Source organism: Macaca mulatta, chromosome 11, assembly GCF_049350105.2.
Source record: "Macaca mulatta isolate MMU2019108-1 chromosome 11, T2T-MMU8v2.0, whole genome shotgun sequence".
Taxonomy (NCBI): Eukaryota; Metazoa; Chordata; class Mammalia; order Primates; family Cercopithecidae; genus Macaca; species Macaca mulatta.
Window position 1 is genome coordinate 11,450,568 of NC_133416.1, and position 17,402 is coordinate 11,467,969.

The 17,402-nt window shown below is 36.1% G+C and overlaps 1 protein-coding gene across 6 annotated transcripts in view; it reads left to right on the forward strand.

Moving 5' to 3' along the window:
- LOC100430319 (pregnancy zone protein) overlaps nucleotides 1-3,188 on the forward strand; it is a 59,132-nt gene extending 55,944 nt beyond the window's left edge. For all 6 annotated transcript variants that reach the window (XR_013400887.1, XR_013400888.1, XM_015151039.3 and 3 more), the window contains 4 exons: nucleotides 363-431; nucleotides 1,297-1,399; nucleotides 2,446-2,487; nucleotides 3,037-3,188. Coding sequence is in view for 4 of the 6 variants with exons in the window: in XM_015151039.3 (XP_015006525.3) it covers nucleotides 363-431; nucleotides 1,297-1,399; nucleotides 2,446-2,487; nucleotides 3,037-3,059 (237 nt within the window). In the remaining 2 variants the exon portion in view is untranslated. The remainder of the gene's footprint in view (nucleotides 1-362; nucleotides 432-1,296; nucleotides 1,400-2,445; nucleotides 2,488-3,036) is intronic.
- Nucleotides 3,189-17,402: the final 14,214 nt, after the last annotated feature.

Consider the following 17,402-nt stretch of genomic DNA (forward strand, 5'->3'; position numbering starts at 1 on the left):
GAGAAATGCACAAGGAGTCCCCACCCTTAGGCCACTCATAGGTTAGTTAGGAATTTAAAGCACATGAGCACAAAACAATAAAACCACCCAAGAAAGATAGGATACGGTTTAAATCCCAAACTGACTGACATGCACTAAAAGTTGGGGAAGGGAAAAAACCAACGTGAACTAAACTTATCAAAGATGCCAGAGGATCTAATGTGTTACTTGGATATTGAAGAATAGTGGAACTCTGGACCTGAAAACAATTAGCTTTCTTCTCTTCAGAGAACGACCATTTGTCCCTTATTACAATCTGCTCTAGATTTCACAGAATTCTCACATCTGTTCTCTAACTTTCTGAGTTTTCCAATTCTCTCCAGCTTGAAAGATCTAGCTCCGTGAGCCGGACAGAAGTGAGCAACAACCATGTCCTCATTTACGTGGAACAGGTGAGGGCTCTGACATCCTGGCTGAGACTACATATAGGTCATCTTTCTAAGTGAGTCTCTCTCCTAGAATAGTAAATAGTCAGTAATATAAGGAAAACAATCATTAGCAATGACCTTCCAGAAAGTTTCTCTATTCCGAGAAGAGTAAGAGGGGAAATCTCCTTTAAACTCCATGTAGTGTTCTGTTCTATTTTCAATTATGTTAAAATTGGAATATGAATATTTCCATGAAATTTAAAGTATAAAATCAATAGAACAAAAGGCGTACCATGTATTCCTTTTGTTTTAAAGACCCCACTCCCCAACAATATGAATAAATATTAAATTTGAAGTGATAAATCAATAGGACTAAAGGTTTATCATGCATGCCTGTTATGTTAAAGACCACCTCCACAAAATGAATAAATATGATCCCAGTGGTTGACTAGTGATAATATTAACATTCTAAAATGTCACCATAAAATAAAATGTGGATTTTATGGATATTTTCAAATAAGACCATAAAACAAAGAAAATGTTTTATGTATCCAAACAGAAAGAATACTTTGTGGTTTTAATTACAGGTTGTATGAAACCATGTTTCTCCAGCTTAGAACACATTCACATGGGCCCAAAGATTTAATCTCATACCGAGGGACTACAAAATAATAGGGTTGTCTCAATTGTTTAGAAGAAAATCTGTGAAAATTTGTTGACTGTAAATAGAGTTCCCCAGGATGCATTCTAAAACCCGTCTTGACATCCACAACTGTCTGCTCACTTAAAGACACTGGCAAAAAAGAGTCAAAGAACAATAAGAATATGTTTTGCTCATGAGAGAAAGGAGGCTTTCTAGGTTATTGATTACTCCCACTTTTCCTTTTAGGTGACAAATCAGACACTAAGTTTTTCCTTCATGGTTCTGCAAGACATCCCAGTAAGAGACTTGAAGCCAGCAATTGTTAAAGTCTACGATTACTATGAGACAGGTGAGTGAGAGAAAAATGAAGCAATTAATCTTAACCAGAGCCAAGAAATGGATCCTGTTGTGACAGTTGATCCTGTTCTTAGCCCAGTTAGTCAATATTAATCTTTTGTTTCTTTCCTCCAAGATGTATACTATGAAAACGACTTACTACAGTCTGGCCAACATAGTGAAACCCCATCTCTACTAAAAATACAAAAAATTAGTCTGGTGTAGTGGTGTACGCCCTGTAATCCCAGCTACTTTGGAGGCTGAGGCAGGAGAATTGTGTAAGCCCGGGAGACAGAGGTTGCAGTGAGCCGAGATCCCGCCATTGCACTTCAGCCCGGGTGACAGTGCGAGACTCCGTCTCAAAAAAAAAGAAAAAACAAAACAAAACAAAAAACATTTACTGAACAAATTTATCAATTAGTGTTTTTTGAGTCAGAAACTGAAGAATTTAAAAAGAATGATAATATATAGTCATTGCCTTCAAGTCGTTTAGAGACATAGGTAACATAATACAGATGAAAAGATTATATAACAAGGAAAGACTATTTATGACAAATGAGTGTTAGTGAGCTAAGCAATAAGTTTGAGAGGCAAAAACAGCACAGAAGGCTGGTGCTCATGAAGAACAAACAGGAAGAAAGATCTGATTTGGATCCTAGAGGATGAATGCCATTTTGGGGGTCTATAAAAGTAGGAGGAGCGTTTCAAGCTGGAACAATAATCTTAGAAAAGGAATTAAGGGAGCAAGCTAAACAAAGTGAATAGAAGCAGAGAGGTCATGGAATAGAGAACTACAGATTAATGCAATTATGATCATCTTCCCAAGAATTTAAAATTTGAACATATGCCGTCTGAACAGGCTTCAATCTGCATCTCTGGTCTCAGGGAAAGAATATATAAATATGCTAATGATCCTGTTTAATTCTGGTCTATTTACATGAAGTTTTGACAATTCTGATATGGCATGCTTTTCTCCAGTAGTAAAGTGACCAGACAGATTTACCACAGTCCCTAGTTCATAGATCTTTTGTTTCTTCCTTCACCCAATGTATCTTTCAGATGAGTCAGTGGTTGCTGAGTATATCGCCCCCTGCAGCACAGGTAAGACGTCACAGCTTATGACCAGTACTAGATGGCATTAACCCACTCTCCAAGAGCCCCTACATTTTAAATTCTCTACAGTGCTTTTCCTACATCTGAGACAATCCACATGGCATGTCCTCACACCGAGCAAGCCTATTCTGTAGCAGACTCTCCAATTTCAGATATTCACTCCCAGAAAAGTCAATAAGCTTTATTTGTAGGACAGCTATCTCTAAAAGCAACATTTCACTTCACAGCTAACTGGGCTTCCTTCAACACAATGGTCAACTAATCACACCCCTCAAACCAAATCTAGCCTTACACTTAATTTTGTAAATGAAGCTTTATTGGCACATAGCCACATTTATTATTAATATTGTCTATGGCTGCCTTTGTGTGCTGATTAGTCATGGCAGACCACATGACATATAAACCTAAAATAATTACCATCTGGCCTTTCACAGACAAAGTTTGCTGACCCTGCGTAAACTCACTCTGTTGCCCACACTCAACTGAATGCTCCTCAGGAAACCCTACAACCTTCTTACGTTTTTCTTTTCTCCATAGATACAGAGCTTGGAAATGTTTGAGGACCATACAGGCTGTATATTTTGCTGGATTCTCTGTCCTATACATTTACTTAGAAGGAATGGCGCTATTTGTCTCTATAAAATAGACACTAAAAAGGTTTGCTGAATAAATACGTATTTCTGGTCAAACTATCATTTGGTGCGTCAATCATTCTTCAGACATTAATAGCATGTTCACATGATGAGTTATATTATTTCAAATACTATTAAGATTACAGTTGTGTAACATATTTGCTTGTATTCCAAATGTGGATATAAAGTCAAATCAAGGATAATTTTAAATAAAGTTCTAAGAAACATTAGAAAAAAAATGTTCTAGGAAGATTTTACTTAGAAGCTAAAGGCAAAAGTATGTAGTACTGATTAATAATTAGGAAGGCATAAATATTTCTTGAGAAAGAATATCCTAAGCAAAAGCATCAAAAATTGATTTGACTGGAGGCAAAAATGATTGCAGTAAATGGAGAATATGTTGGAAAGAGGCAGTATTGTACAGTGGTTAAATTTTAGACAGTACAGCCAAACTGCCTAGGTTTGAATCTTGATTCCATCCCTACCTCACCAACTAAGTCACTAGGGCAGTTATTTATTTACTTATTTATTTATTTGTTTGTTTGTTTGTTTTCCACTATCCCTTCCCCCAGTGAGGGTTTCTTTCTTTTTTTTCTTCAACTTTTATTTTCAATTCCGAGGTACATGTGCAGAATGTGCAAGTTTGTTACATAGGTAAACATGTGCCATAATGGTTTGCTGCACAGGTCAACCCATCACCTAGGTATTAAGCCTGACATCCATTTGCTATTCTTCCTGATGCTCTCCCTCCCCAAACTCTCCCTTACAGGCGGCAATGTGTGTTGCTCCCCATCATGTGTCCCTGTGTTCTCATTGTTCAGCTCCCACTTATAAGTGACAGCATGCGACTTTTGGTTTTCTGTTCCTGCGTTAGTCTGCTGAGGATAATGGCTTCCAATTCCATCCATGTCCCTGCAAAGGACATGATTTCATTCCTTTTTATTGCTGCATAATATCCCATGGTGTATATGTACCATGTTTTCTTTATACAGTCTATCATTGATGGGCATTTGGGTTGATTCCATGTCTTTGCTATTGTGAAGAGTGCTGCAATGAACATACATGTGCATGTATGTTTATGTCTTTATAGTAGAATGATTTATATCCTTTTGTGTATATACCCAGTAATGGGATTGCTGGGTCAAATGGTATTTCCACCTCTAGATCTTTGAGAAACTGCCACACATTGTATTCCACAATGGTTGAACTAATTTATACTCCCACCAACAGAGTACAAGCAATCCTTTTTCTCTGCAACTTCACCAGCATGTGGTGTTTCTTGACTTTTTAATAATCACCATTTTGACTGGCATGAGATGGTATCTCATTGTCATTTTGATTTGCATTTCTCTAATGATTAGTGATGTTGAACTTTTTTTCTTATGTTTGTTGGCCACATGAATGTCTTCTTTTGAGTTCATGTCCTTTGTAGGGCAATTGTTTAACCTCACTGCCTCAGCTTTCTCACTGAGAGATGAAAATAACAACAGATTCTATTACTGAAATACCAGGGGTCCGGGTCTAGGTCCTGCTGCTTGCTGCACAGAAAGTCAATCACTGAGACAAGTATTGCCAAGGAACAAGGCTTTAATTGGGTCCTGCAGCTGAGGAGATGGGAGTTCAGTACCAAATCCATCTTCCTGACCAACTAAAACCAGGGGTTTATATAGCAGGGAACAAATGTAACAACTTGTAAGAAAATGGGAACTAGGGAGGGACAAGGAAGCAATTATGATGAATGAGGTATCCAATGTCTCATTGTCTGGATGTGGTGATCTGGTGAGTTTCAGTTCTTTTATACTTTCTTTTGAGAGGCCTAAAGTTCCTTTCCTGAGGAAGGAAGTCAGATAAAACAAATGTAAGTTTCAAGTTTTAAGACCAGAAAGGTCAATTTCTATGTTTATCCAAAATAAAAGTCTATGGGATTATTGAGTCAGTTTCAACTCTAGCTCAAAGTATTATTTATGAGAATGTGCCATCCTCCTGGAAAAGGGAAAAGAGAAATAACTGAATCAAGCAATGACTCAATGCTTCTGCTCGAATGAGTTGTATGTCAATTTTACTTACATTCTATTGGCTAAAGCAAGTCACATGACCAAGCCTGGCTTTAATGCTTTAATTATAAGATTGATGGTGGAGTGCTGTGACTTTTCTCACAGGCAGGCACACAAGCCACATGACAATGTGAAGAAATACATAATTGTCTTACAGGGACAACAGTAGATAATTAAGAAAAAGCATGAAATTCCACACAGGAGTGAAACATAAATACAACTTAATCTCACAAGCTTTTATTAAATAGTTCCTCCATAGCACACTAATTTGAAAGGATGCCTTTATCCCATACTAAATTCCCACACATTTTGTGGGGTATTTAATGAATTTCTAGTCTGTTTCTTTGCTCTCTCTGTGTATTCATATATCATGTTATTTTAATTGTCATAATTGTATATTTTAATATCTCATAGGGATAGTTCTTCATCATTGCTCTTATTTTTCTCAATACACCTTTATTTTCTCATATGAAATTTAGAATCAACTTTGTTTTTTTTTTAAAAAAGTTGGAATCTCATCAAATGTGTGCATTCACATAGGGTACACGGTCAGCTTTTCGAGGTTGAGTTCTCTTATCCAAGAACAGGTTGTATTTATTTATTTTTAATTGTCATTTTTCAAGTTTCCTTATGTGTGTTTCAGTATTTTAAAGATTTTTCTGTATAGGATACATATACATATATAGGATATATATATATATTTAGTTTATTTCTAGGTCTCATATTCTTATTAAAAATGTATATATATTTTATTATATAAACTAGTTACATATAAAAAGATTTGCTATGGAATTCCCTTTTATTAAGATATAATTTATATACCATAAAATGCACAAATGTTAATGGCAAAGCTTGATCAATTTTTATTTATGGTCAAATGCTATAGAACATTTTCAGAATTAATCAATCCATTCCACTTGGTTACCTTGCAACCTCAGATCACTGATGAGTACAAGAAAGGTTATAGTTTTGAAATATTATCCCATTTTATTTCTCCTTGTTACAGTGAAAGCAACATTTTATTGCAGCTTTTTATATCCCACATAAAGGCTGAACTCCAAGATCACCATTTTGCAGCTCATAATGAAATAATGGATCTAAGGCTTGCACACCAACAGTTTCTAACATTACAAAAAGTGAAATAGATACTTAGGGGATCTTGATAAATGAATAAAATACTACCTGTGAGGTTACAAAAATGCTAAAAAAAAAATCGAAGCTAATTCTGCTTAAACCTAGATATATCTATTAATTTTCAGAAAACAGAGTTCAAAGGAACATGCTAAATTATATAATGGGTATGTAATCTGCAAAATTTGTACATGAAGGAAAACATTGCAAATTCTCCCATAAATACATTATCTCAGAAAGAGAAAGAACTTATAAGTTAAAAAGAGATTTAAAAGACATATTAATCAATCACAAAGTATGAACCTAAATTAGATCTTTATTCAAACAACATAAAAAAATTATGACATTTAATCAGCAATTAGAAATTTGTGGCAGCTAAATATTTGAATACTTATGATATGAAATATTTTTACTAAATGTTTATATACAACAATAATATTATGCTTTTGTTTGAAAAAAAATCCTTATCTTCTAGAAACATATAATCAAATACTTAAGGATATTGCTTCCAAATGATGGTAGGAGAGGTATAGTGGTAGAATGTAGATGGTAATATGGATGGGATGTGGGAAGGGTAAAATTGTACATGGGTTAATGGATATTGGGGATGTGCATTGTGGATCTATTTTAGTATTATAGTATTGTATGTCTGGATTCATAATACTGTCTTGTCTAATTTTGTTTTGTTTGAAACTCTTTGTCATATAAACTTTAAAATTAAAAGTGAATAATAATGAAAGTCATAAAACTATTTAGACTGAAAAATAATTAAAACATTAAATGTCAAAATACCTGGATTGGGTCACAGGTGGTGGCTCATGCCTATAATCCCAGCTATGCAGAAAGCTGAGGCAGGAAGATAGCTTGAGCCCAGGAGTTTGAGGTTATAGTGAGCTACAATTACACCACTGCCCTTTAGCCTGGGTGACAGAGCAAGACCCTGTCTCTAAAAAGGAAAAAAAAAAAAAGAAAAAAAGAAAGAAAAAAAAATCTGAAGTTGTTTAAAGTAAAACTTAAAATTCAGGGAAGTGCTTGCCATGGGTCTCTCACACAGTTGCAGTCAAATGTTGACTAGGGCTACAGTCCTTTGCAGATTCGACTTGACTAGTGTCCAAGACAGCTCCTCATACAACATGCAGTCAATGCTAGCCAACACCTGGGGATGTCAACAAAGGTGCCTACAAGTGGCCTCTCCTTGTGATTCAGATTCTCACAAAATGGTGACAGGATTCCAAGAGGGTGTGTCTGAAATACAGGCATTGCAGGGGACCAAGGAAGAAATTAAAAGACCTCTTAGCCTAACTTTGAAAGTCATGCATTATCACTTCTATCATATACCTTTTATCTAGTGCAATTCACAGGGCAAGCCCAAATTTAAGGAGAGGAGACTACACAAGGGCATGAATACTATGAGGCATGGTTCAGTGGGGGAACAATTTTCAGCAACTAGATACCATAATCTTCCTCTGGAGCCCCAGTGATTTGCATCTCTCCTGTGTGCAAAATACACTCATGCATAGTCCCTTCCAATATTTGATGTCTCATTACAATACTGCACCATTCTCAAGCTTGAAATCAAGGATCTTATCATCTAAATTATGTCCAAGTATATTTGAGGTCCCTAGAGTTCATCTTCCTTGAGTGCAGTTTCTAATGCACAGTTTCTCTCAATCTGAAGACCTGTAGAATAAAAACACAAGTCATCTGCCACCACACAGCTAGGAGGAGTCACAGGGTAACTGTAACAGACATTCCTGCTTAAAAGGGTAGAGAACAGGAGGCACATATGAGTTACTGGTCCATAGCCATTCTGAAACATAGCCAGGCACATGTCACCAGTTCTCTCACCAGGGCTCAGTCCTGCTTCCTCAGAGTAGTTCTCTGCTGGTCTGGGTTTCTTGTACATGCTAATCAATCCTTTCTTTTTCACAAGAATGGACATGTGTTAGTTGAGAAGGGTTCTCGGCCTTTTGCCTGTCTATAAAGTTTGAGGGCTCTAAAATCTCTTTTCATTTTGAATTGTCTCTATCGTTTGAAGTCCAATCTGGCAATATTTCTACTAATACAATTCTCTTAAAAGTTCATGAGTTTCCTATGAACCTCAGTGAGATTTATTCCCTAAGACAAAAGCAACACCTACAAATCTCTCCAACAAAGACCATTCTCTAGCTTAGGCCATGTGTGAGGCTGTTGTGAATAGGATTATTAGGATTTCTGTTATGGTCTAAAAGACACACCCTTAAATTTCTTAGAAGTCATTTTTTTTTAACCTGAGAAAACCTGCTAAACATACCTTACATAGTTCTGAATCTTAATGCAGGATGTTGCAATCAAAATTTTGACTTTATCTTATCCTGAGGTCACATTTGTTGTCCTGCCAAAAACATTTGTAAATAAATATGATAATTTTGCATATGATAAATTAACATCCCAAAACAATTAGTAGGGTATGGACCTTCAAAAAAAGCAAAAAGAAAAGAATATGTTGGTACAGATAAGTATTCATCTATATAACAATAAAGTGTGATACATTCCTCATGCCCTACAGGAAGATTCAAAATTTACTAAATACTTAAGTGTTAAAAAGGAAGCTATAAAAGTAGAAAACATAAGATTTATAAATTTGGAGTGGGAAAGACCTTTTGAACCAAAATTCAAAATCCAGAAGGCAGCAAATAAAAGACTGATATAGTCAATATATTTAAAGCAAAATCTTTAGTGGAGTAAAAAAAAAAAAAATCAAAAAAACCCACCATACACAATTTCAAAAATGAACAACAAACTTGGAAACAAAATACCTGCATTTACAAATCACATCACTGGAATGCCTATAAAAGAGAGAGAGAATCTAGAAATTTTAAGATGTGAACAAGCAGCTCATAAAGAGTCAAAGAAGGGAACATATAAATAGCCCTTAAGTTATGAAGCCATGCTCACCTTTATTTGTCAAAAGAGATACACTAATTAAGGTCAAATTGTGACGTTATTTTTCACATATTTGATTGTCAGAAATCCAAAAATCTGGTGACACCTTGAAGGTAATGCTATTGGTAAGCTCAGCATTCATACATTGCTAGTTCTGAGGAAGGTAGATGTGTACTGCTTCTATGGAGAGTAATATGTCTATGTCAATCAAAATTCAAAAAAATGCACATACTCAATCAGAAATTCCACTTATGCAAAGTTTTTCCATAGACATTCTTGCATACAAATGAAATGGCATATGAACAAAATGTTCATTTTAGGATTGTTTGTTATAGTTGGTCAAGGACTAGCTAAATTATGGTTTATCAAAGCAATAAAATAATATGCAACTGCAAAAAAAGAAAACAGAAATAGAATGAGAAAACTATGGGCTAAAAATTCTTCCATATATAGTTAACTGAAAATAAAACATGTCTAATAATATATATTGTATGCTGGCCTTTGTATTGAAAAATAAAAATAAAAATATATATACATATATACATACATATTGTATTAATTTATATCTAGAAAGAAACTCTTAAAGTATGCAAGAAGTTACTGATGGTTTGGAGTAGAGGGAAGGAGTGAAAATTGGGTCAGTGTAGGAAGGCACAGATATCATATACTTTTCCATATTTTTTTAATATATTAACATTTTTCTATTTTAAAATTAAACTTAAAAATATCATATAATTATTCTATTTGTGGTAACAGCCACAATGAAACTTATTTGATTTAAATTTTATTTTTTAATTATATAAAGCTGAATGAAAATTTCTGTTTTATATACATACACTCTGAATGATTTATTTCAAGCTTATAGATTAGAATACTCAGATTAAAGCATTATCATAGTTCCATAGATTTATCAAGTCTTTATATATTTTATTATTCTTTATTCCATTAGATACCAGAATATCTTTTAGAATTATTCAATTAATTTCTAGTTATTTTACCAAGAAAACAAAGAATGAGAGACAGTGGGTATAGACAATACATTTGTAGAGATTTGCTCTAAAAGGGAACAGAAAATTGGGATTGTAGCTCAGGGGAGATATGGATCAAGGCAAGATGCTAGAAACTGCTAACTATCCTCCAGTATATATTCTACCCCATTTTTCTTTTCAGTATCAGAACCTTTTGAGTTTTAGTGCATGACCACTAAGCCACTGAAGCAGCATCATTGTCTGTGGTAAATACCCGGGTTCGTCCTCTCCCACCAAAAGGATTAAGGACACAAACACATGTGGGTGTGTTAAAAAGGGGAAAGTTCAATAGGCAGAAGAACAGAGGCCTGTCTCTGTTGCAAGAGACAGGTGTCCAAAAAAGGAAGAGTGATGGACAGCAGCAGATTTTATAGGCAGGCTTGAGGAGGCAGTGTCTGATTTACACAGGGCCCAAAGATTGGTTCGACCAGATGTGATGCTTACATAGTGTGTGGGGAAGGCTGGTCGCTCCACCCTCATCTTATTATGCACATAGCCTTTCTACTTGGCCAGTGCCATTTTGTCTCCTCCTTACTGTACACGTAGCTGGCAAAAAGAATGGAAGACAAAGCCACCATTTTGATCATGCCTAGTCACAGGTAGCCTATTGGCATAGCTGCCGGCATTCACCTGTCCAAGATTCCAGCTTGCTTGTCTATGTCTGTAGCTCAATTTTACAGGCTGCTCTTTGTTAGAAAAGGAAATGACTTGGGGACTGCTTTTCATTAAATAGAAAACCTTACTGAGAACCCCCGTAACCTCACTAACCGCATGAGTAATTTCTTCTTAACTCCTATATCACCACAAACCTCATTTCCTCACTTTCCTTACAATTAGTTTTGACCAACAGAGTAGAATAACACCAAGATGTTAGCAGAGGAGATGTGCTCAACTTTCAGATCCTCTCTTTAAAGATAAAGCCTCTTGCCCAGAACTGCATACCCACTTCTCCCACTTCTCTTCCTACCCATCCTATCCTTGCTTCTGTCTTGAAAACAGAGCAGCCACTTTGGACCCAGAACCAGAAGTCATGGATTGAGGATGATAAGTGGGCACATTGTTTCCTCAGATTACCTCATTTTCAGAGCTGCCCACCACCTCTAGACTATTTTGTGTAAGTGGAATTAACTTATATCTTATTTAAACTATAAGAAAGATTGTGAAATAATATAATCCATTATACAATGTTCATGTGTGGCTGAAAATGATCCAGTACATATCTTCCTTACACCTTATACAAAAATTAATTCAAGATTGATTAGAGACTTAAATGTTAGACCTAAAACCATAAAAACCCTAGAAGAAAACCTAGGCAATACCATTCAGGACATAGGCATGGGCAAAGGACTTCATGTCTAAAACACCAAAAGCAATGGCAACAAAAGCCAAAATTGACAAATAGGATCTAATTAAACTAAAGAGCTTCTGCACAGCAAAAGAAACTGCCATCAGAGTGAACAGGCAACCTACAGAATGGGAGAAAATTTTTGCAATCTACTCATCTGACAAAGGGCTAATATCCAGAACCTACAAAGAACCCAAACAAATTTACAAGAAAAAAACAAACAACCCCATCAAAAAGTGGGCAAAAGATATGAACACACACTTCTCAAAAGAAGACATTTATGCAGCCAACAGACACATGAAAAAATGCTCATCATCACTGGTCATCAGAGAAATAAATGCAAATCAAAACCACAATGAGATACCATCTCACACCAGTTAGAATGGTGATTATTAAAAAGTCAGGAAACAGCAGGTGCTGGAGAGGATGTGGAGAAATAGGAACACTTTTACACTGTTGGTGGGACTGTAAACTAGTTCAACCATTGTGGAAGACAGTGTGGTGATTCACACATAATACATGTGGTGATTCACACATGATACTGTATTACTATAATGCTAGTGAGTAAGTCACTTTTAATTCTAGTTAAAAGTTAAAAGACAAAAGTATTAAAAATAACAAGCTAAAATATGTTTTAAAACATAAAATAGATACCAATTTTCACAAAAATAACATAAAGTGTGTAGGGACAGATGATAAAGGGTAAAGTTTTTATATGTGATTAAACTGAAGTTCTTATCAGCTTAAAACAGACTGTTATAACTACAAGATATTTTGTGTAGACTCCAAGGTAACCCCAAAAAGTTACACAAAAGACAGAAATTTAAAAATCAAAGTATATTGATATGCAAAAAACAATAAAACACAAAGGAGGACAGCAAGAGAGGAAAAGACAGATAAAATAATTACAAGGCTAACATAAAACAACTAACATGGCAATAATAAATCTTTCCCTGTCAACAATTACTTTAAATGCAAATCGAGTAAACCTCCCAGTGAAAACACATAGAGTGGCTGAAAGGATAAAAAAAAGACCCAAATATGTTCTATGTACAAGGTACTTACTTTAGATTTAAGAACACACATAGGCTGAAAGTGAAGGAATGAAAAAGATATCCCATGCAAATGGTAATCACAAGAGAGTAGTTGACAGGGTAGGAGTATCATCATCTTGGACAAGCACTGGCATTTTAAAGTTCCCCTTAATCAAAAACTGCCCCAAAGGGCATCAGCCTAATGGCTAATGTCAGCAAGACCATAAATCACAAATAACATCTCCGACCAGAAACATTCCAACATGAAAATAAAACCTCCCTGACCAGAGACATGCCTGCCCTGAGATAACCTCCCCTACACCCAGAGAGATGTCAGCCCCAAGATAACCTTACCTCTGACCAGAGACATTCCAACCCCACAATAAACTTCTCCTCCATACAGAAACATTCCAAGTCTGTGATAAGCTCTCTCACCCTAAAACTGTTAAATGCTCTTAGTCTGTAAGAGAGAATGGTCCTGACCGAAATTGATCAGAAGCCCCTCTCATGTTGATTCTCCAAAATAAACCTGTCTTTGACTGTTAAGCCACTAATCATGTTTCTTTCCTCTTTAACTCTTACATTTGGTGCCAAAACCCAGGATGGGTGTTGTGGGTAGAGGCTCTCTTGCAACCCAGGAAGCAGTGGGCAGTGGCAGCTCGTCCTGCTGGATCCTGAGAGTCTCTGGCCAACCAGCCCGTCTTGCCTCTTACTTCACTTTTCAAGTGATTTACATGAGCAGGACAACTAACCTGAAGGGAACTGTGAGGCTTGAGCTGGGGCTACTCTCCAGTGGGCTCTCAAATCTCTCAGGTCTCAGGAATCCACTTCTGACCATCCACAATGGGTATTTTTTGCTCTCTAGCCCTTGTCCCCTTCTCCTCCTTCCTCCTCCCTCCTCCTCCCTTTCCTCTCCCTCTCTCTCCTTCTCTTCCTCTCTCTCTGTCTCTCTCTCTTTCTCTCTCTCTCTCTCTCTCTTCCTCATGTGGCTCCAGTTCAAGAGGCTCTTTGCCAATTCCAACTGGAACATCCAATATTGGACACTAATCCAGCCAACTGGTAAGATCTGCCTTCCCCTGGCTTTCTCATGGTACCCAGGAAAGTCAGGAATGCCATCCCCATCCTCAGAGGACCAGTGGGACTAGGCTAGAAGAAATCTTGGGGACACCCAGTTTCTTCTCAGCTTAATTGTCCTCTTTAGAAAGAGGATTCTGGGTCTGTCTTTTGTCTGGGGACACCTAGAACAAAAACAGACACCCTAGGCTTCTTTTTACCAGTCTACATGAGTGCCCAACAATCCGACATTCCTATGTCCTCTTCACTGGGCTGTCTCCTTCACAGCCTTGCCAAACTTGGTTTACGGGAAGCATAAAGCCAAAGTGTTTGGCTTTTTATTGCAACGTGGCCAGGCCCCAATACAAATTAGACAATGACAGCTAACGGCCAGAAAATGGCACCTTTGATTTTCAAATTCTCAGGGACCTTAACAACTTTATAACCAGGAACGGCAAATGGCAAGAGGTTCTTGCCTGAATATTCAGGCTTTCTTCTACCTTAGATCCTGACCCTCTCTGTGTCAAGCTTGCACCCCTCATGAAATTCTTCTTAATAAAAACCTTCCCCAGGTTTCTCCTTCCTCTGAAATTCCTTCCTTCTAAACCCCTTCCTCTGAAACCCCTTTTGACCCTACAGATGGATGCCCTCTCTATCCTCATTCCTCTGCATCCTCTTCTTGCCTGTCTGAACCCTCAGCCTCAAACTCTACTCCTCCTCTTTCTCCACCTGTTACTCATTCAAAACCTACTCCAACCAGTCAAACCACCTCTGCCTTTCTCCCACTCTGGGAAGTGGCTGAGGTTAAAGGTATTGCTTGTGTTCATGTCCCTTTCTCCATGTCTGATTTGTCATAGATTAAACAGCACCTTGGATCTTTCTCTGAAAATCCTCTCATTATCACAGGGAATTCCTGCACATAACCCAATCCTTTAATTTAACTTGGCATATTATCTATATAATTCTAACCTTGTCCCTCACCCCTGATGAAAAAAAGCACTCAGCTTAATTAAAATGGATGTCCAAGCTATGAGTATATTCAAAGGCCTTTATGTTTTTCTCTTCATAAATCTTGTTTTCCTGGAAAACGTTTCTTCCCAGTCAACTGAATTACTTTTCATTCTTTCTTGCCACTCTTGGTGCAGGTATGAAAGGCCCTAAAATGACCTCTGGTGGCCTGGGATTCCTTGGGAAAACAAAAGTTGCCCCAAATCTCATTTTGGGAAAAACCTTTGTTTTCCTTATGGAATCCCTGGAATTAGAGGTAAATAAGTACCTCTCAAAATTTGTCTTTGTCTCCCAGCTATACTTGTTTATTAGGCCCTGGAAATTATTTTCCTAGCCCTGTTCTTAAAGGGCCTTACCCAAAGACCAATAATCCAATTGGAAAACTGGAAAAAAAAATCTTATAACTACTAGATTTTCTTCTGATTGTCTGTGTGGCTATATATGTGTTAGGTGTGCAATGTCTATTTGAAAAGCTCTAACTGCCCTAAGAAAAATAAGTGCTTAAATCAAATATTTTCAAGGGAAAAGTAAAAGCTGTAGGACCTTTCAGTCCACATGACTTTAATCTTTAAAACGTACTGGTACAGTAAAATTTGAAATGTTTTAAGAGTTGCCCGCATACATTTTTGTTTGCATTTATTAATCAAGCAATTTCAAACTTATCTCTGTCAAATACTATAAGGTGGCAAAATTTTGCATAGAGTCTACAAAACTATAACTCAGCCCAATCAGAATAATCTTTGCTTGTGTAACTTTTTAATAAATGAAACATTAATATTGGTTTAATAAAGATAGCTTCATCTTGAACTATTTAGTGAAATACCCTAACTTCTAATCTTGTGGCCTTAGGCAGTCTAGTCCACAGACATGAAGGAAGTTTGTTTTGCAAAAGGACTGTTATCATCTTTGATATTAAAGAAAAGAGAATTTATATTAAAAGGAATCATATATGGTAAATTCTTGTCCTAAAGTAAATTAACTGGTTGTTTAAAGAGAGAGATGTTTACATCAAAGTTGAGGCACGTCAGAGATTTTCCATGTAAGTCATAAAAAAATTTATAGAAGGGAATTTATGCAAGAAATGTTGTACAATTTAAAAGTGATTAGGCCTCCTGAATGCTTTATAAAATGCCATATAACTCTTAGCTGTACAACTTGCCTGCTTTGCAGCTAGGTAAGACCTAGGACACATGGAGTTAAATGCTGGAATAAGTCAGACCTTATCTGAACTTCTGTCTGGGTCCTAAGCTTTCCACCTAGTACATAATTAAAATCCCAAACTTACCAACCAAAGTAAAGGTTGCTAAAAGTTAACAGTGTAACATGTATTTAAAACTATTGAAAAAACAGTTTACATATACTTTTGGTAAAAAGATTATAAGGAGGCATGAGAATGTGGATTTTTACCTAGATTAAAAGGTTAAAGAATTGTTTTAAGTTGAATAAAATAAAAATGAAGGTTTAAGCAAGTTGTTGAAGGTTAATTGTAAAGGAAATTCTGTGTATAAATATGCTGGCTAAAGTTGAAGGGGTATCGTCTACTTTTTCTGTAAACTGACATTAAAATAAAAGCACAATGGGTTTCTCTTAAAGCACTAACCTGCTCTTTAACAAAAATTATGAAGGGTTAAAAAGGGTCTATAGAAATCTTACCTTATGGTCAAACATTAAAATTGGGTAAATGTGTCTACAACGTTCCATTAAAAATCGAGTTTAACATTAATAGCACACTAATATAAAGGTAAAATTTCGCTTATTTGGTATAAAATCATACAGGAAGCATTGTCAAATATAAAATGGTATTTGACTTTCTTTGGGCTATATTTGTATAAATATGTTATTGGTATGTGTTCCAAAGTTATAAGAGACTCCTATATTTCTGATATATCTTAGGGTATGTTATCAGTATTAATTCTAATTGTTATATTAAAATTATTGCATGCCACAAAGGTAACAGATATTCTTGTCAATTGTGACTTTAACTGTGGCTACCATAAAACTTTTTGTCATCCATAAACAATTGTTGTCTTGTTTTTGGTCTCTAGAGACTAAAGTAATCTTTTTGACTTTTTGAGGATTTTTAAGTTATGGTAATATAGTTACTTGCATAAGTGCAATAAGAATCTGTTTTATTTTGTAACAGAACACAATCTGAAAAACTGGTTATTTTACCAAGGCTTTGACTGGAATGGTGTGCTCTCCTTTAAGGAATCAAACTTGACTTATGGGGCCAATAAAGCTCTTGGGAAATTGGCCTCATATTTTATGTGCACAGTCCCTGTACAGGGTTTCTGACCTGTGGTAAGTAAAGAATATTAGTTTCTGACAGGCCAGGACCACCAAATTATCTTGGAACCTCAAGAGGAGAGGAATTCACCCAACTCATAGGTATTTAATAGTACAATTCCATGACTGAGCTCAGCTTTAAAAGGCCTTATCTCAGATTCCTTCTATGGAACAAAATTCCATCAATGCCAGTTTAAAAAGCCTATGTAACAAATAATTATTCTTGCTGCACTGTATGCAAATAATTAAACCAAGTATAATAAAGCAAACCATTCCTACCATGATTTATTTTTTAATAATGGTTACTAGCAGAAAATAACACATGGCCCTTTCCAAACATGTGCCTCTGCCTCTTATTAGGTAAGGAATGTTGCTTCTATCTCAACCAATCGGGCCTAGTTAGAAAT